At 41.1% G+C, this 23841-nt stretch overlaps 1 protein-coding gene across 6 annotated transcripts in view; it reads right to left on the reverse strand.

Moving 5' to 3' along the window:
* The window catches only part of LOC121943512 (calcium-binding protein 8-like), a 142393-nt gene that overhangs the window by 100115 nt on the left and 18437 nt on the right, over positions 1-23841 (reverse strand). For all 6 annotated transcript variants that reach the window (XR_015776862.1, XR_015776860.1, XR_015776861.1 and 3 more), the window contains exon 3: positions 8766-8909. Coding sequence is in view for 3 of the 6 variants with exons in the window: in XM_088079319.1 (XP_087935445.1) it covers positions 8766-8909 (144 nt within the window). In the remaining 3 variants the exon portion in view is untranslated. The remainder of the gene's footprint in view (positions 1-8765; positions 8910-23841) is intronic.

The raw sequence follows: 23841 nt of genomic DNA on the forward strand, positions 1-23841 counted from the left end.
TTTTTTCTCACTCTAGTGGACAGTGTAGCCAAGCTAGTTTATTAGTGTTGCTAATATGTGTGTGTGTGTGTGTGTGTGTGCGCGTGAGAGAGAGAGAGAGAGAGAGAGAGAGAGAGAGAGAGAGAGCGAGAGCGAGAGCGAGAGAGAGAGAGAGAGAGCGAGAGAGAGAGAGAGCGAGAGAATCAAAACTTGGACTGAGTCATTTTTACAGAAATGGACTTCTAAGTTCTTCATGGGACGTCTGTCTCTACATGTAAACTGTACCTCTGCTGGCAAACAAACTTCTACCTTCCCACAGCCTCGGACCTTGCAAATTCATCTTTATTGACAATTGTCAATAGTCAGAACGGTTTGCAAGAGCTGTACATGTAGAAGAAACAGTAAAATGGTCAATTTTACTGTACCATGTACAATGTAAGCACTATGGATCATGACTAAAGATCGGACTACACAGGTGGCCAGAAACGCAGGTACAATGAAATGCTCATGTTGCTGTGTGTGTCTGCTAGATGTGTCAGTAGGCAGTGTTGTCATGATTATTAATCTCCTGACAGTCGACCATTTCAAAGTCACAATGACATCTAAAATAATAGTTCATCCTATTACACATTTCTCCAGAAGACAAAGTGTTACATGAATCGACAATCACATTACTCAACATTTGCATTATTGCCTTGTTTGGCTCGTATGTTGCCTCTGCAAGAAACCCTTCTTGTTTCTGATGTGGCTTGTTTGTCAAACACTTTGTAAACTCAGTTTTTAAAGGTCCTATATTAATAGTTACTACAATTAGAATTATTGTAATTATTTTAATAATGACAATAATGATAATAATAGTAGTAATTATTAATTAATTATTATTATTATTATTATTATTATTATTATTATTATTATTATTATTATTATTATTATTATTATTATTATTATTATTATTATTATTATTATTATTATTGTTATTGTTATCATTTTTAACTTTTTAAATTTTCTTTTTTTGTCATTTATACACATATACATATACACGTATATATACACACACACATATGCAAATATAATGATATAATGTATATATGTGCGCTGAACTAAGCTGAACTAAACGAACATTCATTTTCCAAACAGTGTGCTGGCCGAGGCCTCAGCCCTCTGGCAGTCCTGAGTGGAAATAAATGAGTAAAGAAAATTAATGAATGAATTGATTGATTGAACTACTTATTTATGGCATGTCATACCAATTTTTTTGGCTCTAGTTGATATAAAGAGGCTCTGCACATTTGCCTCAATTGACTGCGCCTGCTTTATAATAAATGAATACTTTTTCTTTAATATCTTCATTTCAGAATGTGTTGGTTTACTGAACCAAAATAAACCTTGTGTTGGGTTCAAAGTTCAAACACAGAAATGCCCCTCAACACTGCGTTATATTGCAGAATATTTTAGGCTCACCCTAAAAGCCCTGTTTTCTTTTTTCACACATCCTGGCTGCATGCTTGTCAGCTCTCATTTTGATGCACCTGCAGAATGTGACACCTCAACGTTCAGCACAAAGCCACTGAGTCACTTTCTGTGTCTGTTCGAGCCCGAGCCACCTGCGTTTGACAAGTCTCTTCCTGTGTTATGTCACAACTGAGCGTCCCCTTTCAGCTTCAAAATACAACAATGAATAATTGAGGAAAGATGCAAAATCCTGCCTTTAAGTTACAAACAAGTCAAGAAAACAGGGAATAAAACTAAATGTCAAAATGTCAGTTAATAGATGCCTAAACAGGTCCAAACATGGAGATAAGAGACAAAAAGCTGTGTTCAAAAATGGGGAACACGCTATAGAGTGCATTATTTTAGTGCTAGGGAACGCACTAAAATAATGCACTCTATAGCGTGTTCCCCATTTGTAGTAATGTTCGGATTCTTAGGGGTTAATTTCATCCACCATATATCCATCCATCCATCCATTTTCTTCCGCTTATCCAGGGTCGGGTTGCGGGGGCAGCAGCCTAAGCAGGGAAACCCAGACTTCCCTCTCCCCGGCCACTTGGTCCAGTTCTTCCCGGGGGAGCCCGAGGCGTTCCCAGGCCAGCTGTGAGACGTAGTCTCTCCAGCGTGTCCTGGGTCTTCCCCGGGGCCTCCTACCGGTGGGACGTGCCCTGAACACCTCACCAGGGAGGCGTCCTGGAGGCATTTTAGATGCCCGAGCCACCTCATCTGGCTCTTCTCAACACGGAGGAGCAGCGGCTCTACTCCGAGCTCCTTCTGGATGACCGAGTTTCTCACCCTATCTCTACGGGAGAGCCCAGCCACCCTACGGAGGAAAGTCATTTCGGCCGCTTGTACCTGCGATCTTGTTCTTTCGGTCACTACCCAAAGCTCATGACCATAGGTGAGGGTAGGAACGAAGATCGACCGGTAAATCGAGAGCTTTGCCTTTCGGCTCAGCTCCCTTCACCACGACAGACCGGTGCAGAGTCCGCATTACTGCAGACGCCGCACCGATCCGCCTGTCGATCTCCCGCTCAATCCTTCCCTCACTCGTGAACAAGACCCCAAGGTACTTAAACTCCTCCACTTGGGGCAGGACTTTGTCCCCGATCCGGAGGGGGCACGCCACCCTTTTCCGGCTGAGAACCATGGTCTCGGATTTGGAGGTGCTGATTCTCATCCCAGCCGCTTCACACTCGGCTGCGAACCGATCCAGTGAGAGCTGAAGGTCACGGCCCGATGAAGCCAACAGGACCACATCATCTGCAAAGAACAGAGACCCAATCCTGAGGTCACCAAACCGGACCCCCTCAACACCCTGACTGCACCTAGAAATTCTGTCCATAAAAGTTATGAACAGAATCAGTGACAAAGGGCAGCCCTGGCGGAGTCCAACCATATAGTGCACTATAAAATGCCCAGGATGCACAGCAAATTTGAATGCACATGCAATGTACCCTACATTTTACTCCCTTATACCACAATGCAATGCGGCTGTGTAAACAAAAAAGTTTCTCCAGAAAAGGGCGCAAGCTAGTAGCTGGCGAGCTAACTACAGCTACTTAGCTCACTCGAGTGAGCTACAAACAAGCTAAGTAGCTTGTGAACTAAACAGATGGAGGGCTATTACAGGTGGTTATTAGGACACAAGACCATTGCTAACAAAACCACACTCCCGCATCATCAGAATTTGAACAACTCATTCAGGATTTAACAGAAAACTTGACATGCAACATCAATATAACCGTTGTTCATCTGTCTTCCAGAGTGCACTGTTTGCGCTTGTTTGCATGATACTGGGCGCTGCATCACACGAATATCTGGCGCTTCCACTGATGCAATGACGTTCAGATAATTCCAGCATAGTCAACACATTCTCACTACTAACTCATCGCATTGTGACGTTTGGTCAGGTGAACTTCCAAGTCAACCTATGACGTCAAGCTATAATGTGCCGGGATGCCGCTGCAGAAGTGCACGTGGTGGGATGACATCATGGTGGGATGACACAGCGCTGACTGTCGTGATGGCTGGAATTAGGCACCAAAATCACCGATGGTTATGTTTAGGCAAAAATGGCATATGATAAAGGGTAGAAAACGCGCACACACATGGGACACAAATGCCATGCACACACACACACATCCACACGGGACTCAAACTCTAGATTCCCACAAGAAAGTTGATTGTTTTATGGCACATCCACCAACATGCCCAATAGGCGCGCTCACGCTCCTCAATATTATGTTGCCACGAAACCTGTTCTTCGGAGACTGAGGACTTTGGAGTGAGAGTAGGTTGGCATAGCGTCTGAAATCCCATACGGTTATTCCCTATATAGTTCACTATTTAATACACTCTACATAGAGGATAGCGAGTCAGCGAGTGGTTTCAAACACAGCTAAAGTTACAGAGACATGACGTCAAGGTCACTAACACCAGAAGAAAAAAAAGAAACAGTGTAATCTATAATGAAAAACAACGTCTGGTGCAATGCTGCGATCCAGAACAAAGACAAGTCGTCACACCTCTCCATGAAGGGCACACAGAGCTCAATAACAATCACACGCACAGGCTTCACAGCAGAGACGAGTGCAGCAGATAACCTATCAGTATCTCCTGGAGATCAGCCGGACTTGGCTGCTGGGCTCGGAATCGATGGCTGTGACCGAGGAGCCGCTCCTCACAGCTGCCCACCAGGCCCAGATGCAATCACTGCCGTCCACTCTCATTCATCTTCTCCTACACGCTGCTCCCTTTGATTACTGGCTCTTTGTCACTGTGTCAACTCACATGCATATGAGGAGATCATTTCATCAACTGTTTTGTAAATAGCCAAAAAAAATCGGGCCGGATTTTTCACACTTCATATTTGTCAGTTTAACTGACCTATGCTCACATCTTCCAGTCAGTGTGTGATGGTATATATATATATATATATATATATATATATATATATATTTATAATAGTCCGGGATATGCCAATGATTAGCAGCAGAACTGATGGTGACAGTGCACCTAGTGGAAATAGCATGTATTTTCTCCATATGCCAAATATGTTAAAAATGACATCATCAGGTGGAAAATAGTAAAAATGACAATTTCCAAAACAAAAGCCCAGAATGACACCCAGAAATAATACAACACGTTTTTATGCTTTGATGGCTTTGGGATCAAAAATGTCATTTTGAATGGGTTTCAACGGCGCATTTACACAGTGTATTTTAGACTTATTGTAGGAGCTGAACTAGAAATTCCAAGATTAAACAAAAATACACAATCTTGCCAAAATTTATGCCATATGCATGAACATAGCCAAAATGAATGAAAAAAATGAAGAATGAAAAGCGTGTAAAACGCACCAAACAGTCCCTGAGGGTTAATGGGGCTTTAGATGTACATCAGTCTGTGTCTTTGCACCTGAAAGCCTTTCTGGGCATTCAGTCAGTGTGCAGGCCTCTCTTTATTTGCATTGGATCATATCTGAAAGCTGTCTTTGTTGAATAGTTTTTGCAAACAAAAGTCACAGCCCTTGCTCAGCAGCCGGTCGATCCTAAGATTCAATACCATCTACGTGGAGCAAAGCCCCAGTATTTTGCTAATGACATCAATCAATAGAAACAAGTTGACCTGGGTCATTTAATGGAAAAGAAGTTTTTCAGACACTGACAAACTCAGATTCAATACGCAGAGACAGAATGAACAATGAGAGGCGAGTGAATAAATAAATAAACAGAATTAAACTTCACAGACTTCCTGAGACAAAAGCTGCGGTGACCTTCGTCAGTTCTGAAAGTAGCCTCGTCTGCTCCTTCAAGTTGCAGCAGACGGCGACAACGAGAGTGCAACAAGAGTGGGCCCCGAGGCCCAAAAGCAGCTCTGCTCTCCGGAGACTCTGAAGACGATGAGTCAGAAGAGGAATAAAGGCAGCCTCACATCTTAAACTTTAATATTCAGCCTTGAACATTTATAGTATTTCTCCCTCCACAGTGAAACTGAAAAGTACTTATCAAAGGCTGTGATAGCAGCATGAAGAATTTGAATATTTTCCGACTGATCTGACATTTGCATATTGCATTTTCCCATCCCGGCCTTATACAATTTTTAAGAGTCTATCCTTTATAAAATGTCAATCACAGTTAATGCAGACGGCTTTGCAAATGCGATCTGCAAGAGGAGGGATTGCTTGTGTTTGTGTTTTCTTGATGCTCAGAAAATTGTCTTTGAGGACAACAGGTTAAAAGGTCACAGTTGAGGATGGGGCTGCAGAAATAAGCCGATTTCGATCTCACTGTTTTGACAGCAGAAGCACTCTGGGTGTGTTGTTAAGTTTTGTGCTGCATCTCTCACACACACTCAGCTGCAGCAGCAAATGCATTTATACAGCCATTCATTTTGCTCCAGCTGGACAAGCGATATGAAAACCCACTTTGATCTACACAAACTCTCAACATGTCACACGTGCATGCATTTTAGTAATGTCATATATCTCTTCATTTAGGCTCCCGGCAGCAGTTTCACTTTGGAGCTTTCACGTGTCAGGCAGAAACGGCAAGTGGTTGAGATTGAAATGAATACACACTCAGGCATGCGTGACTAAATGTTTTATGCATGACACAGAAGAATATGTAATGTGTGTATGTGAACAGGCAAGAGTGAATAGAGAAATGCTCTTATTTACTGTAAATCTATGCAAAGTTGCCTGTTAAGGAGTTTTGTAGCCCATCCTTCATCCAGTGCTGTGTCTCATTTCGATACTGCTTTGCATTCACACTGAGAAATATGGCCAAATGCAGTGTACTGTGAGTACCCGGATGGTGCACTCAAAACACTCAAAAGTGTGGAACGTTGGACACCTCTCGCCCTTAGTGGTCACCATGATGCCTAGGGAGCTGAGGGGGCACAACCACAAATGCATTTTAAACTTGTGAAATGTCCAACATGTTTGGATCCCAAGTCTTCAAATATTGCCGCTTTGTCAGTGGACATCTACATTTTAAGGGCTAAGTTTCCTCCTGCTGATGAAGACAAAGCTGGTGTAAACTGGTGATTCAATGACTGAAGAAGAACTCAGGGGAGAACAGTGTATGCAGTGAATCCAGAGATTCTGAAGGCATCTTTGTCCTTGCTCATGGTACTTAACAGTCCTTCCTAGGAAGACACTACTTACCAAATAAGGTTATTTTGCATACATCTATGAGTGAGAGGAGATTCTATTGGTCTGAGACATAGCATAGAGAAAGGCAGCTGTTTGGGTAAAGTATCTTACCTGAAGGGCTCTTGTAGACCTTGTACTGACGTAAATCTTGTCACACCAAAAATTCTCTATCACCTGCGTCTGTTGTTGATGTTCCGGAACGCCCACCAGCACGTGAGGTTGAGTAAAAAAAGATATCACATTTTGGTTCTACATTCATCTGAAAAGCTATCAGCAGGTGCCTAGGTGAAAGTGCTGGGTTGGTTGGACCCATCCAGTGCCCCTTCTGCCCTTTCCACCTCCACATATGACTTCTTATGAGCAGTGTTTCAACCCAATACCATCCAGTGGCGTATCATACCGCAGCAACAGTGTCTCCCGATTAACTTAACAAATGACACTGCACGTCTGCGTATCATACTGCCGCACAAGTGCTGTTCTGTGGTGCATCATAACACTTTGAAAGGTTCTGTCAGGTCTGTCAAACTAGCACCTAGCAGCGTATCATACTGCTGCGAAAGTAGGGTTTTTTGTGTCGGTGTCTGACACTGAAATCAATGATAAAGCGAAGGTATTTGACGACTTCAGAATGAGAACGGGCTTAAATGTCACCTGACTACTGCGATGAACATCAAAGCATTGAAAAAAACTTGTGTAAACAACTTTTGTAAAACGTGTATTTTTCACTGCTAAGATACTCAGGATGCCCACACAATTTCATGGACAAATTTTAAAACTTTTGCTTTTCAAGGACTCGTAATCAAAATTTTCCTGACCATTCAAAACGTATAACACAAATGGAACTATAGAAGTCTCTTTGCACTTAATTTTAATCATAGTATTTAATAATTTTATTATTAGCTCCCAAAGTAGGGCAGGAACAGCCAAAAATCTGGTTGGCCAGCTGGTTAATTTGATCGGAATAGACAACGATCCATTGCAGCTACAACAAAATCAATGTTTTCATTGCATTCCGACTGACAACTGAATGTCCCATAGGCCACCCATGTCAATTGCTTAATCTCAAAAATGCTTTTAAATTCAAAAGTATGAAGCCCATTTTCCCCTGCACAAAAACCTGCTAACACCTACTAACCACTGGATTTTTATAATGTAAGGGGAAAGATAATCAGCATTCACACCCGGGTCAAATAACGGAAATTTCTAAGCTCAATTAGCATCGATGGAAACGCAACACCCGTGTGAACACGCTAATTTAGCCCCTTAGCTGGCGAGATGCAATGACCCACCACCACAAAACAGTGTCCGTCCTCGTCCAAGCAACGCTCAAATATTGAGATTGTAAGACGGAGTGAATAAGTAGGATACTATATGTAAAGATAAGTAATCACAATAAAGTTTTTACAGGCCTCCATTCATACTGTTTTCTACTGTTAACTAATCTGTTCTCTGGTCTGTTCTGTCCAATGTGACACACCAAAACAACAGCCCCACACACAAACAGAAAGAGCTGTGTATACAACTCTGCCCTACCGGCGATAGAAAAGAAGCCTGTTTTAAAGAACTCACAGACATGCACTAATTTTGGTGGAAAGGGGATATAAGGCAGGATAAGGCCGGCCATTCCTTTGCTATTGTAGGACTTGCAAATTCGCGACCTAGAAGCTGCTCCTGTAATCCATCGTCCTCATATAAGTTCATATACAACACATCAACACTTATATGACACTTTGGGTTGTCTATATGGTAATTTTATTAAGTTTGTTTGATTCTGTAAACACTACATTGCACCTATGTCTCAGAGAGGGATTCCTCCTCTGTCACTCTTTGAGGTTTTTACCCATTTTTACCCTGTTTACAGTATAATTGGGAGTGTATCCTTATCTGTATCAAGGGTCAAAAGGACTGAGTGTAGAGTAAACTGTATGGATTTTAAAGTGAATTTGTGCCATAAAAATAAAGTAACTTGACCATAAACCTCATGGTACAGTATTTACATTTTTATGATGGAGCAAAAAAATGTTTTTATATCCATTTATGATGCAGCACTTTGGAAGAAGAACTCAATATGCACTGCAGAGTATATCTTTACACCTGTGTGTGTTTGTGAGCGTGTGTGGTTGTACATGCAACTCACCGTCCATGTCTAATCTCTGCATGATGATGGCCAGCTCTACCTCACTGGGCATGTAGCCCAGAGAGCGCATGGCCATGCCCAGCTCCTGTTTGGAAATGAACCCGTTTCCGTCACGATCCAGCACCCTAAACGCCTCCCGGATCTCTGCCAAGACAAACAGGAAATCGACTCAGCATCTATGAACAATGTCTGTCCCTTCTGCCTCCAAGTTGCACAAACACAAACACTTATTCATGTCCATTTACAGCACCGTGTGTATTCGTCTGCCAGACATCCACGTTATTATTTCTTCACACTGGCCACTGGCATTTTTTGGGATTCCTTTGTCTGGTAGTGAAGCACCTCTCACGGCGGTGAATTCATCTCGCATTTAATGAAGTCAGTTGGCATTTCACCCTTCCCCCTCGTTCATCATCATTCGCGCACCTCTCTCTACCTCCCTCCCTCTCCTACTGTCTGACCCAGCTTTGGGCTGCGCATTATGCAATTGGTCTCGCACTGCTGCCTCAAGTTAACAAGATCAATTCCACCCATCGATTCATTTTCTGCACCTGCTGTCACAGCCGCTGTCACCTTTGCTCGCTTACGTAAATTCACATTCTCCAAAAGGAACCCTTCAGTGCTGTTCCATTATCCTCTGTCTTTTGTGTCCTCCTTTTTATTCCACAGGATATTTTTTAATCTTTCAACTGGTTCACCATCCAAGGGGGCATTCAAAGAGAAATGAGGTTGTATCTTCGGTTTTGTTAAGGGGCACTTGTCTGTTGTCAGGGTGGAACCTGTGACCTTCAGGATATTGGACTTCTCCTCTAAACACTTGAAGATAATCACTGTGCAGAACAGCACTTCCAGACCATCTATGTGGTTGCATCAGTTTAACCCTTTGGAGCCTGAGCAAATTAGTTTGATTTCATTCAAAAACATGGGGAGAAGGTGATGAGCAACATAGCAAGAGATTGCCCAAACTTAACAAAGAAATGAGTAAAAAGTTACAAGAAAATGACCTGAAAATAAGCAAAAAGAAAAGGAAACGAGTAAGTAAAGGTAAAAAACCCCAAACAAACAAGAAAATAACCCCAAAAGAGCTGGAAATATATTAGATTATATTATATTAAAAATAAGCATTCTGAAAATCCTGAACACAAGCAAAGAGAAAATAAAAAAGAAAATAAAGGTAAAAAAAAAAAAAAAAAATCAAGAAAGTGCTGAAAATATATTATATTATATTATATTATATTATATTATATTATGCTATCTGTATAGTTGGTGCTTGCTTTTTTTCCTGTTTTTGACAGAAAGCCAACCACTTTGCTCAGGTTCCAAAGGGTTAAATAACTTGTGAAAGGAATCTGAAACCTGGATTAAAATAAATGTTGTTGGTTTCTGCCCATTTTGTTAATCTATCGCACAAAGATGCACATGCAGTGCCATGCACATGGGTGATGCAATACACAGTCGATGGTCTCACACTGTTCCTCTGATGAAAAGCTGGTGGTGACGGGCCAAGATTTGCTGCAATGTGCCAGCAAAGGCAGCATAACAAAGAAGTAGACTGCAGGCCAGCAAATATGTAAACAATTCAGGATTTAACCTACATGTTTTGAGGGAAGAGATGCACTTGACATGTTTCTTGGATCTTCAGTGCACACACGCACATCCACACACACACACCCACACACACACACACACACACACAAACACACACACACACACACACACACACACACACACACACACACACACACAAAGTAACACCACAGGGTACTTTTAACATTATACCCACTTCAAAATGATTATCAGGCCAAGTGAAGGTTTCAGTACTAAGAAACTGTAATGTCATATGTTTTCTCTAACACCCAAGTCACTTTATTTTAAAGCAAGTTAATAATGGTTCATTTATGCTCAATGTTAGATACATATACAGAGTCTTCTGCCTGAACTCTGCATCCAATTTCATCTGTATGTGAATGTTTTCAGAAAGCTTACAGATACGGATAAAACAGAGCAGAACCACCAGAACTCTTGGAAACACTGTAGTTTAGTTCAAGCAAGATATGACTAAAGAAAATGGTGGGGTGCAAATCAATAAAAAAGCAAAAACAAATAGTTCTACCGTCTAAAAGAAGATAAATAACTAAATGTATAGATGTATAGATAAATAGATAGATATTTTTTTGTAAACGATAGGGGACACAGTACATAAAACATAACATCCGCAACAACAATAACAGTTCGAGTCGATCACAACCACAAACAACAAAAAACTATAATGATTAGGGATGGTCGATATTTACTTTTTATCTTTTAGTTGGTATGTCATTTTCATCCGGACCATTACTGCTCCTAATGGCTAACAAAATAATCAATAATCTCTAGCTGAGCCCATCAGCAAACTTTACAAAAACTCTGAATTCATCAAATCAAACATGTTAATTTGCCAAACACAGGTCATCGGTAATAGAGTTTATCATACATATCCCATTATATTATTGGCTCTACCCATTGGAAACAATTTCATCATTGGAACAGCAAACAACAACAACAACAACAACAACAACAACAACAACAACAACAACAACAACAACGATTCATCGTGCATCCCAGGGTAAGGGGAGGTGCTGTAAACTTAACATCATTTAAAGTCAAGTTTACAATAAATATGTCAGGAATACCAGCTGATTTTAAGTTAATGGAGACATTAAGATTCCGATTTTCAGGAGATTGTATACAGAAGAAAACATTTCTGCAATATATTTTTTCTCTATATCCCCCTAAAACCTACACACTGGAACTTTAACAGTGATTGAGGCAGTCTTTATATTTTAAACCTGAAAAATGACTTCATGAAATCAGCACATCAGCAGTAACCTACATTGATGTCTTTGGTTTGTTCTTTGAGTCACAGCGCATACATGTTGTTCTGCTGAAGCAACGTATTACTGATCTGACTCACCGCTGAGACAAGAACGCCTCACTTGTACACAAATGAGTCAGCAGCTAGTCCGCTGGCCGCTCAACGTGCAATCAAGTCGTCAGAGGAAGGAGGCTTTAATGTGCTTTAATAAATGCATATTTAATAAATGTGCTTGCAGACAGGAGAGGCGGTACGGCAAGAAAAGAGAGAGAAACTGACAGGCATCTGGTGTTTTTAAATAGAGGTGGAATGTCACTTCTCTGAAGAACACTATGACTGCATGACATGCATGAGCACACTGTTGAGCACTGAATAATTTCAGACCGGAGAGTGGAGTAGATGGTTTAACTCTGTCCTTCCAGGAGAGCACAGAGGCAGGTTGTCTTTTCTTTCAAGGGGCATATAGCAAGCAAGCAGGCAAAACTAAATTTATATAGCACATTTCATTCCAGGCGGAAGCGCAATGTGCTACACAAAGGTACAACTGGCAGTGCAAAACAAAGCCATCACATGACCGTACTCATCAAATAATAATTAAAATGAATAATAACCCAAAAAAAAGGTATAAAAACATGTGACTCTAAACTATTATTATTAATAATAATAACAGTTCAGATGTCAAACAAGACCCCTGGAATGAACAGCTAAAAAGGAATGTCTTCAACATAACTTTAATAGATGATTTTTTTGCAAAATCTAAAAAAATCAGTTATATCAGATCCACAAATTTAAAAATCGATGGAACACAATCTTTGATAGTTGCCAAGAATTTGCTGTAATGGTCTCATAAGTACATAAAAAACAATACGAGACAGAACCTCGTTACAAAGGAAAATCCATCTTAACTTAGTGGAAATGTATTGCTATCGAGTTTCTTTTTCAGGGAACAAACGCGCTCCGACAGCCTTCTCTGACTGCCTGAACCAAGAAATTGCCAAACTGAACCCACATGTCATTAAGAAATGAGCCCATCAATCATCTCATTATCTGCTGCACTGCTGCCAGTCTGAACCAGTCTGCTGGCAAATGATTCGCAACAACGAAACATAAATGAAGCGTTAATTATGAATTGTCTATTGAAAAGAAGAACACTGCTGAGCACCTACAAGAGATAATAAAAGGGTCACAGTCTGCGACCTGCATCAGAACAGCATGTTTCTGCTTCCCCAACAGCTGCTCCCGAGCAAAAAAAGCACCATCATCATTTGTAACAATACCAGTGCTTGTTTCAGAGCTAATATTTTCCTGGATGCACACATGCTAACAAACACATACCTATTAATATGCCTGCACTGAAACGAGCATCTCATGAATAAATCTGAGCATCCTTTGTGGAGCACTTCCCTGTGTCTGGACCGTGTTGGAATAACAACATGGAGACGAGGTTTATATATCAAAATGACTCAGTCCATTTCATGCACAAACGCTCCCATCTATCAAAACTCATGACACACGGGGAATATTGAGCTGCTTTCCAGCTCGAAATCTGACATTTGGAACAGCAATATTTCTACCAGAAGGACAGAAGTAACAAGAGACGTCACAGAAAACTCAAATTTAGACGGAGCAGAATCCTTAAGTGGCAGTATTGGTTCATTTTGTATGCTGATTATGCCTCGTAGTGTTAAATACTTCAGAGGGGATGTGTTTACTTTGAGTGTGTCCATGACTGTGTATGCTTGAATGACTGGCGCCTGTTGCATTATGTAATCTGCTCACCGCTGTTGTATCTGAAAGGTCAACTGTAATGTGGCGATGTTTGGCAGCAACACAGACACAGCTGGCACATGAGCTACAGCTTTGACTTTGGTAATGCATCTGTAACACAAGTGTAAAGAAAAAAAAAGAAAATATGATAATATGACAGACATCTAGCACGCTCACATTAAGAGCAGTGGAGATAGACTTTTTAGTTGACCAAAAATTAAAATGGAAAAATAAAAGATTTTATTTTTAACAAAATTGTGATATCACTGGAGATCATCAATAAACTGAAAGGTTTTGTAAATGTTTCTTTTTCATTAACTTCATATTATTCCATGATTTATCTCTATTTGATCTATGGTAATATTGTTCGGGCAAATACTTACCCATCCAATCTTCATAAACTCAATTTTCAGCAAAAATTGAATTTACATATTCATTCATAAAATACTAGACATGTCGATCAGCTTCACCTCCTGTTTTACAAAACAAAAAATGAACAATATACCCTCAAATATCGCGGTGCACAGATATGGAATAATAAAGTGCATCATCTTTAAATTAAAGAAAATTGTCATTACATTTATTCATGCTGTTTAATTATTTCTGGATGTATATATACTGTATATAAACATTTTATTGGATTATTGTTTACTGACTGGTTACTTTTTCTGCTCTTTGTTGTCATTTATTTTTTGTTATATTTTTCTGAAAAATGTGCTATTTGTGTGATATTTGTTGGTTTGTTTTTTGTTTGTTTTGTGTTTCAAGTTTGTTTTTCAACCCAAATAATGTACTAACTTTATCAACAATGTAAAAAAAATATATATAAATGTGTTCCATATTTGGCTCCTGGCATCACTTTTATCAGTGAGTTTAGGTGTTGAGGCGTCTCAGTGGGAATGAAGACAGGAGAAAACACAGTCAGCACCCTGGACAGCTCCCCAAACCCCTGTTAATAAAAGTTTAGAGCTAATGTGATCCTGTCTGTTCGTGCCTGCTATCTTCACTCCAGCACCACTCCTGTAGGTGGCTGAACTCACTAAGTGTGGGTACGGGTTTACAAAGCCCCAACACAAAAACTGCCAAGTGGGAACTGCTGTTTATTTGCCCGTGGAGTCGGAAACAAGCTGCCTAATGCAGATGCCTGTCAGCCTCCCTGTTCCCCTCTCCTTTATGGAGAGCTCAGCGCTGGTGGGCTGAGCAGACACAAACCTCCCCGCAGGCTCACCGCCGTCTCGTCCAGCTCAGCACACTCACTGAATGAAGAGCTGGAGTGCCGACTACAAAGGATCTCTTCAGCTGCCCTTTGACTAAACCTTTAACAAAATAGCCTTTTTTATTTTTCACTGTATGCCTGTCTCCATGACTTCTTTATTGTTGAGACTCACTCTCTCTCACTATTCCAGTACCTAAGAATTACAATCAGCTATCTCCGCTAACGATACAGCATAATATTGTGATATTTTTGCATGGTAATACTGTATTGATGCACTGACACCATGTATTGATTTTTTTAAATTCATATAAATCAATAATATTAGGAATAAAAGTTAAACATGACCTCGAGGAACAACGCAGAAAAATCCATGCTGGGCTCCTGATGTCAAAAACAATGTGAGATTTCTGCTCAAATTGCATTTTTCGGTGATCGGATGGTGACATCTGTTCTGAAAACTGCTGAGAAACACTCTTATTGTTGATACATATTTGAAAGTCATCAATCCTTTGAATGTTTGAGGACTGCAGTTTGTGGCTGTAAAGTTTCATGAAGCTGTAATTATTCTAGAGGTCACAAAAATGCTCTCACTACAAAGAAATGGCTACTATATATGTGACATCATCCCACGTGAAAATAATTGGGCTCACTGAATCCACAGGAGTCCAAGCTTTCCAGTCAAACCCAATTTATGCAGGTCCAAGACTGTTTAGGGACCCCAGTGTGCAGAAATATTAAAATACTGCATACTGCATGCAAAAAAAACAGCATGGTTTTTGCCCAAAACTGTATGGGATCAGCATGACGTAAGCATGAATGTAAAGGGCAGGCTACTGGGTATCTGTAGGACCCCTTTTTAATTCAGATATCTTGAATAAAAGTTAGCCATGATGCAGATTTTTTGCTGCAAGAAACTAAAAATGGACCAGAAAGCACACAGAGTAGAAAGAGGACTCTTGAAGCCTGCAGTGAGGAGCAGGCGATTCTCGTGCACTCGTCTCTTTTCTGCACCCTGCCTGGAACATACTGTCACTCAATTTGCATAAATTTGTTAATGGAAAAAGACACAAAACTGTCCGCTGTTAAATTAACAATCGAGCTGCAACAAATGATGTACAAAATGCTCTCAGAGGGCTCAGAGGGCTCAGAGGACGCGCTCATGTCATGCAGAAAGGGCAATGCAACTCTGGAACAAAGAGGCTGTACGGCATCAACGGTGTCATACGTTTAAATGAATAAATGACAGCTGGGACCATAAAGATCAAATTATGAACGTGGTTCATCACTTTCAAAAGGAATGAAAACGTGATAATGAGGAAACACTAGATTAAGTCTAACTGGCATTTGGATGTAAATGCTTACACTAAATCTACAAAGCCAGTCTTCAGCTGAATAACTGCAGAGCTCCGGCAGATCAAGGCTCAGCAGGAAATGTGTTCAAGTCATGTTCACATATTCTGACTGAAATGTCTGAGATCAATGGAAAATCCCCAGAAATCTGTTTTAAACTACAATTACCGCCTTGTGGATGAATGCCTCCATGCACCCATTTTAATCATTTTTATTCATTCTTTATTTTATCATTTTTATTTTTATTGCTTCTGTTGTGTTTGGTCTATTTCTTTGTATTATTTTATATTAAGACATTTTATGTCTTGCATTATTTGTCCTCTGGTTTTGATTTGAAGTTTTTTGTTCAAAAAATGTTCTGAGAGTGTGCAATGCAACAACTGAATGTTTAAGTAATGTTTTCAGTGGCAGGTTTTCTTAATGTTCCCAGAACGCTCGTCTTAAAGTTCAGGCAACATTCTCTGTGAACATCAAAAAATTGTTTGTTTTTTTTATTATTATTGTTAATATATCACATTACATTACATTTTCATTTTTTAGAAAAATCGTCTGTAATCTCAGTCCTCAATAACATATTCTGAATGCTGCTTTGAAAATTTTCTTCTGTTGTTCTCATGTAACATTGTTGTAACATTTTATGAAAGAACATTTTCTGACCTGTCACCTCTCAACATTACCAAAACATCCTCAGAATGTTACAGTTAAATGCTTACAGGCACATTATTTGAGATGATAAACATCCTTAAAATGTTCTGTGAGCATTAGACCAAAATGTTGTCTTTAAAACATTTTCAGCAACTTGTAGGTTGTAACATTAGCCAATGCTGTGGAACGTTCCCAGCTCGCGGGACCCCAGTTTTGTCTTGCTTGTGTTGAATAGGACTGTTTGGCTTTCTGTTGTTGTATCGCCATGTATGTATCCCGTGTCTGCTTTGCTTTGTTTGTCAAAGCACTTTGTAAACTCTTTTTTAAAAGGTGCTATATAAATAGAGTTATGACTATTATTTTTATTGTTATTATAATTGTGGCTGTGGGGTCAAAAACTGCAGCCTGAATGGGTTTAAATAACACATTTTTTGCACTTAACAGTCTGAATTAAACAATTTTGTCCACAGTGTATTTTAGACTCATTGTAAGAGCTGAAAATTCCAAGATTAAACAAAAATACACAATCTTGCCAAAATTTATGCCATATGCATGAACACAGCCAAAATTATTTTTTAAAAAAAGAATGAAAAGCACCTATAATGTGCTACACAGTCCCTGAGGGTTATATGGTAGTGATGCAGAGGATTTGTCTAAAGTTCAGAGGATGGTCATCTACTTTGCAGCGGCACTCTTTGATCCAAAATGCAAAGTTATTGGGTGAATCTTTTCCGTCACAGATGTTGAAAAATCACATTTTAATAATCCTGAGGATATCTAAAGAGGGTTTGTTATCTTTGAAAATGAGTCTCCACAATCAAAACATTTAAAACACATTACAAAGATGCTCGTCTTTGCTCTACAGCTGCTGGAGAACAGCTGCCTGCTGAAAATCAATACTGTACAGCCAGCTGCCTGCGCATGACTGAATGAATATTAAGTTATGATCCATACAGTGTTTCACTCAAGGCCTAGTTGTTGTCTTTATAAACCTTTAAGGCTGAAGCAGCTCCTCCTGAGAGATTAGACCTTTCCCAAAACATAGCAGCTGACTGATTCTACTCCCCTGGCCGTGTGACAGCTTGGCCCGCTGCTGCCCGCTCTTAAATGGCCCTGGACACATGCAGTAAATAGCCTCTTTAAATATTGTGAGGTAGAAGTGTTGAATGTGCAGAATGTGGAGGCTGTGAGCTGCACCAGGGGGAAAGGTGGGAGAAATTACAGAGTTTCTAATGACTCTTGAAAACAGGTAGGGAAAGGTTCTAACGGTGTCTCATGAAAGCTGAGTTTATCCAGACTGTCAACAATATGTCACTTTTTATTTCTAAAATCCAAATGGAGATTGTTTGACTTCATGTCCACAGGTTTTAAATCACATGAAAATATCAGTTTATGATTGGATATATGAGGATGTCAGGTAAATAAGAACTGGCTGTCAGTTTGAGTTAGTTTTGACTGTGATGGCCCATCCCTCATTAAACGTCACTAACGGCTTCATTTTTAAGATGCAAAGTGAAATACAGGAGGCCTTTCCTTTTGGTCCTGAGCTTTAGTGAGCTTTAGCGCCACATATCAAACTGCTATCCCTTTAACCTAGAGACTGATATGCATAATAAATTAGACAAATAAAATATTTAAATCACATTCAGCCTGTGGCTTGTTTTTTTCCCAAACCCTTATTTGTTTTTTGGTATCCAATTAAAAAAAACGGATAATAAAATAATAAACTGTTTTTTTAATCTGTGTATATGCATGAATCATTCTTTATTTTGGTATTCAATTTAAAATCCAAAATTGGAAAATTATGAAACAATTTGTCATTTTATTATTATGTGACCTAAAAGTTGCTTAAAACATCTATATAACATTTAACATTATAGCTTCAGGGAGGGTCACAACAAATCTGTAAAGTAAATATCAAAATCAAGTTCAGCTTGTGTCCTGTTTTTTTTTTCTTTTCTTTTCCATTTCCTATTTTTGATCTAATCATAGAATTGTATACATGAAAAACAAACGGTTGTTTGTTCGGACTATATATAGTTGGCCTCACCTCGACACACAGCATGGGCTCCGGAACCAGTCTTCTCGAGAATGGGGTTGGACTCTCTTCCACCAGTAAGGGGTGCTGGGCAGGGGTGGCAATACTTATTGCCATGGATCCTGACTGTTACCAAATCTAGAGTATTCACCCTTTTTGGAGTCCTTAGAGGGGGTGCTGGAGAGTGCTCCTTCTGGGGATTCCCTCGTTCTGCTGGGGGACTTCAACACACACACTGGCAGTGACAGTGAGACCTGGAGGTGCGTGATCAGGAGGAATGGCCCCCCCCGATCTGAACCCGAGTGGTGTTTTGTTATTGGACTTCTGTGCTTGCCACAGATTGTCCATTACAAACACCATGTTCAAGCATAAGGGTGTCCATATGTGCACTTGGTATCAGGAGACCCTAGGCCCCAGTTCAATGATCAACTTTGTTGTCAGGTCGTCAGACTTGCAGCAGACAGGTACTGGCAGGCCAAGCAGAATGTAGCTACAGCCGTTGCTGAGGCAAAAATCCGGGCATGGGTGGAGTTCGGTGAGGCCATGGAGAACGACTTCCGGACAGCTTCTAAGAGGTTCTGGACCACCATCCGGCATCTCCAGAGGGGGGAGCAGTGCTCTGTCAACACTGTTTATGGTGGGGACGGTGCGCTGCTGACCTCGACTCGGGACGTTGTGGATCGGTGGAAGGAATACTTCGAAGACCTCCTCAATCCCACCGATACGCCTTCCGGTGAGGAAGCAGGGCCTGGGAATTTGGGAGTGGGCTCTCCTTTCTCTGGGGCTGAGGTTGCCGAGGTGGTCAAAAAGCTCCTCGGTAGCAGGGCCCTAGGGGTGGATGAGATCCGCCCAGAGTTCCTTAAGGCCCTGGATGTTGTGGGACTGTCATGGTTGACACATCTCTGCAGCATTGCGTGGACATCGGGGGCAGTGCCTCCGGACTGGCAGACCGGGGTGGTGGTCCCTCTTTTTAAGAAGGGGGATCAGAGGGTGTGTTCCAACTATAGGGGGATCATAGTCCTCAGCCTCCCTGGTAAGGCTTTTCAGGGGTACTGGAGAGGAGGGTCCGCCTGATAGTCCAACCTCGGATCCAGGAGGAGCAATGCGGTTTTCGTCCTGGTCGTGGAACTGTGGACCAGCTCTAGACCCTTGGCAGGATCCTTAAGGTTGCACGGGAGTTTGCCCAACCAGTCCATTTGTGCTTTGTGGACTTGGAGCAGGTATGCGACTGTGTCCCTCGGGAGTCCTGTGGGGGGTTCTCCGGGAGTATGGGGTATCGGACCCCAAGATATGGGCCGTTGGTTCCCTGTACGACCAGTGCCGGAGCTTGGTCCGCATTCCTGGCAGTAAGTCGGACTCGTTTCCAGTGAGGGTTGGACTCCGCCAGGGCTGCCCTTTGTCACTGATTCTGTTCCTAACTTTTATGGAAAGAATTTCGAGGCGCAGCCAGGGCGTTGAGGAGGTCCGGTTTGGTGACCTCAGGATTGGGTTGCTGCTTTTTGCAGATGATGTGGTCCTGTTGGCTTCTTCAGGCCGTGACCTTCAGCTCTCACTGGATTGGTTCGCAGCTGAGTGTGAAGCAGACGGGATGAGAATCAGCACCTCCAAATCCAAGGCCGTCATTCTCAGCCGGAAAAGGGTGGAGTGCCCTCTCCAGATTGGGGAGGAGATCCTGCCCAAAGTGGAGGAGTTTAAATACCTTGGGGTCTTGTTCACAAGTGAGGGAAGGATGGAGCTGCATCTGCAGTAATGTGGATTCTGCACCGATCTGTCATGGTGAAGAGGAGCTGAGCTGAAAGGCAAAGCTCTCGATTTACCGGTCAATCTTCATTCCTACCCTCACCTATGGTCACAAGCTTTGGGTAGTGACCGAAAGAACAAGATCGCGAACAAGAACAAGCGGCCAAAATGAGCTTCCTCCGTAGGCTCTCCCTTAGAGATAGGGTGAGAAGCTCAGTCATCCGGTAGGAGCTTAGAGTAGAGCTGCTGCTCCTCCGCGTTGAGAAGAGCCAGATGAGGTGGCTCGGGCATCTAATTAGGATGCCTCCCAGAAGCCTCCCTGGTGAGGTGTTCAGGGCACGTCCCACCGGTAGGAGGCCCAAGGGAAGACCCAGGACACGCTGGAGAGACTATGTCTCCCAGCTGGCCTGGGAACGCCTCGGGATCCCCGGGGAAGAGCTGGACAAAGTGGCCGAGGAGAGGGAACCTTTCCTGCTTAGGATGTTGCCCCCGCGACCCGACCTCAGATAAGCGGTAGACAGTGGATGGATGGATGGATGGCAAATGATACAGATTTGAAGTTAATGTGGGGGATCTTTTTTTAAATCATTTTTGAAGTGAATGAGCAAACATTTTATTCTCAATGGCCATCACTAAGGGAGAAATCTGATCCCAGCAGACCGTGGGTGTGTGACATCTGCGCACTGTGACAGATTTATGACACTGAGAAAAATGGGTGTGATTTTTCATGGGTTAAGTGCCTTGCTGACAAGCACTTCAGTAACTGCTAAGGCATGAATGACTCATTTCTCCCACTCAGATGTGAGATAACCAGAGAAAATCTAAATATCCAAACTGCTGCTGACCTTGTCGCTGCAAACCCACCAATCAGCAAACACCTCCAGTATAGTAAACACTGATACAGTAATTATCATGTTGACAGGCTGCAGTTTGTCACTTTAACTGTGTTTAGTTGACCTCGTGAGGACCCTCAAAGCACGAGCCGATTCTTTCTCGCCAAATGACATGAAACAAATGAGGATTTCATATGCTGCAAATATCTCCATGCATATTAAAACTCCACCCTGACAGAGTATCTAGCCATTACCGTGCACCGTGCAGCCAATTTACCAGGTGGCAGCTTAATGTTGCATCAATGGATTAATATTTTGAAGGTCTGGGGGAGTCGAGTTTGTTTGCCGCCTGTGAGGCTGCCGCTGCAGACTCCGGCAGACTGTAATTGATCGGGTTTGTGTTGTACTGGCCCAGGTGATTATTCCCAGACAGACTCAGAAACAAAGGGTTCCTAAACACAGAATCAGCAACGGCACAGACGTGAAGACAGAAGCCAGCAGAGCGCGAATGCTCCGGGTGAGATAAACTCTGCAGAGAGGATAATGTATGACTGAGCTTTGTGGGCTCACATGAGGAGGATGCTGCTGGGGCTTGTGGCTCTGTAGTGTATTTACGGACTCCAAAACTGACTAGGGCATCATGGATCAGCACGCGTCCTTTACAAACAAAACCTGCCCAAGCTGTTTAACCATTTAAAAACTGACAAAATAGGTTTGATTTCTTTGAAAAAAAATATGGGGAAAAGGCAATGACCAATTTGGCAAAAAAAAATGTTAGAAAGGATGTGGGGTCGAAGAGTAGAAAGGAAAAAAAAATACTATTAAAAAATTATTTAAAAAGAATATTTTACTAAAATTTTAATATGCAAAAAACATAACACATAAAATATAAAATACAAAAAAATAATTAAATATAATAATATAAGTATTACTTTTCGGGGGGTTCATTGCATGTTTTGTTTTGTTTTTCAAGGTTTCCTTATTGATATGGGTACATTTGTTGTTCAGACAGGAAATTCAGCAATCCAAAATAGAGACATCTAAACAACATAGATTTAAAAGACATTAAAACAAAATATGTAAAAACAAGTATCATCTATTATTAAAATAGAATCAAAGTATAAGTTTTTTTTTTCTACTTTTCTATCTTTTCTTTTTATTTATTAGTATCTCTTAAATATTGTTTTACATATCCAGGAGATGGTGTGCTCTCCTTTTTGTTTGATAATAATAAAAGAACTTTTGATATATATTATGCATATTCATTTTTGACCCATGTCTTGGTAAGTTGCACCTTGCCCTCTCCCCATGTTTATGAAAGATATCAAACCAATTTGCACATTTTAAAGGAACTGAAAATGTTTTCCGAAAAATGAGCCTCCATATGGGTCTGGGATTCCGCAGTGTGTACAGCCTGGTTGCCTAAAATAGTCATTTTTACGCAGTGGCTCCCACTGAGTGACCGTCTGATCCACCTTAAAGTCACCTGACAGCATGAGCTTCTCCTGTTGGTGTTTGTTTACATTTTATTACATCTTTGCTGCTTCTCTACTGAAGCCAGTCTTGTTTTTTTAACTTTTAGTGGCTATGACTTCCCCTCCAGCTGGCATGAAGCGGAACTAAACCTAAAGCTGCAGTGCGTTTATATCATTGGTATGCAGCGCTTTATTTCAGGTACAAGTCTTTTAGTCTAACATTGTTGTTTTTCCAGCACCATAGAGCTTACTTGGAAATAAATTAAATCAAAAATAAACAAACTGGAGCTGGCTTTACCTGCTGGAGCAAACCACATACCCCCCAAGAAAAGCTTTGTTTCAAGTTACAGGGTTATTGGTGGGGGGTCGAGATATTGTTGTTTGATAATATAATTTCAGTTTTAATTTAACTCTTAGGGACTGTTGGGCACATTTTACGCACTTTTCATTCTTAATTTTTTTGATAATTTTGGCTGTGTTCATGCATGTGGCATACATTTTAGAAAGATTGTCTGTCTTTGTTTAATCTTGCAGAGCTTCTGGAATTTGATTTGTTACATTTTGACCCGCTCTAACCAAACCTGTGATATTTTCTAATGAGCTGACTCGAAAAAATTATGGTCAATCTCCTCTTTAGCAGCGCTAAAATATTATTCCAAGTTAGTCTGCACTGAGTTTGAAAGAAAGACTGAATTAGAAAGATATACACAAAGAGAAGAAACCACAGAAAAGTTTTCAAAGACCTCAGTCGATGCCGTCTACCTGTTTACCTGTTCTCCTCCCTGTCTGTGATGTCGCACGGACATACTAACAAAACAACCATCACACACACATACAAGCTGACAGAAAGGCAGGCTTGTTTACTGCAGCGCTGTGTTCACTGACAGTGGGAGTGCAGTTTATCGCCTATATTTAGCAGGTTTACCCGTGTTTGAAAACCAGTGTGCATGTGCTTATTTTTGGTCGGAAAGGGGTATTTGTGTTAGATCCATACCTCGCTCCTCCACAGCTTCACCCCCTTGTTCAAATTTGGTCACTTTTGGCAAAATAGATGATAACGGCTAAAAGAGGCTACAAAAGCAGGAGCTTCCCCATCATATGTGAGGCCACACTGCCAGACACACTGATCACATTTTACGCTTGTTTGATCTCCTCAAT

This window comes from Plectropomus leopardus, chromosome 6 (genome assembly GCF_026936395.1).
Source record: "Plectropomus leopardus strain MGB_pleo_1.0 chromosome 6, ASM2693639v1, whole genome shotgun sequence".
Classification (NCBI taxonomy): domain Eukaryota; kingdom Metazoa; phylum Chordata; class Actinopteri; order Perciformes; family Serranidae; genus Plectropomus; species Plectropomus leopardus.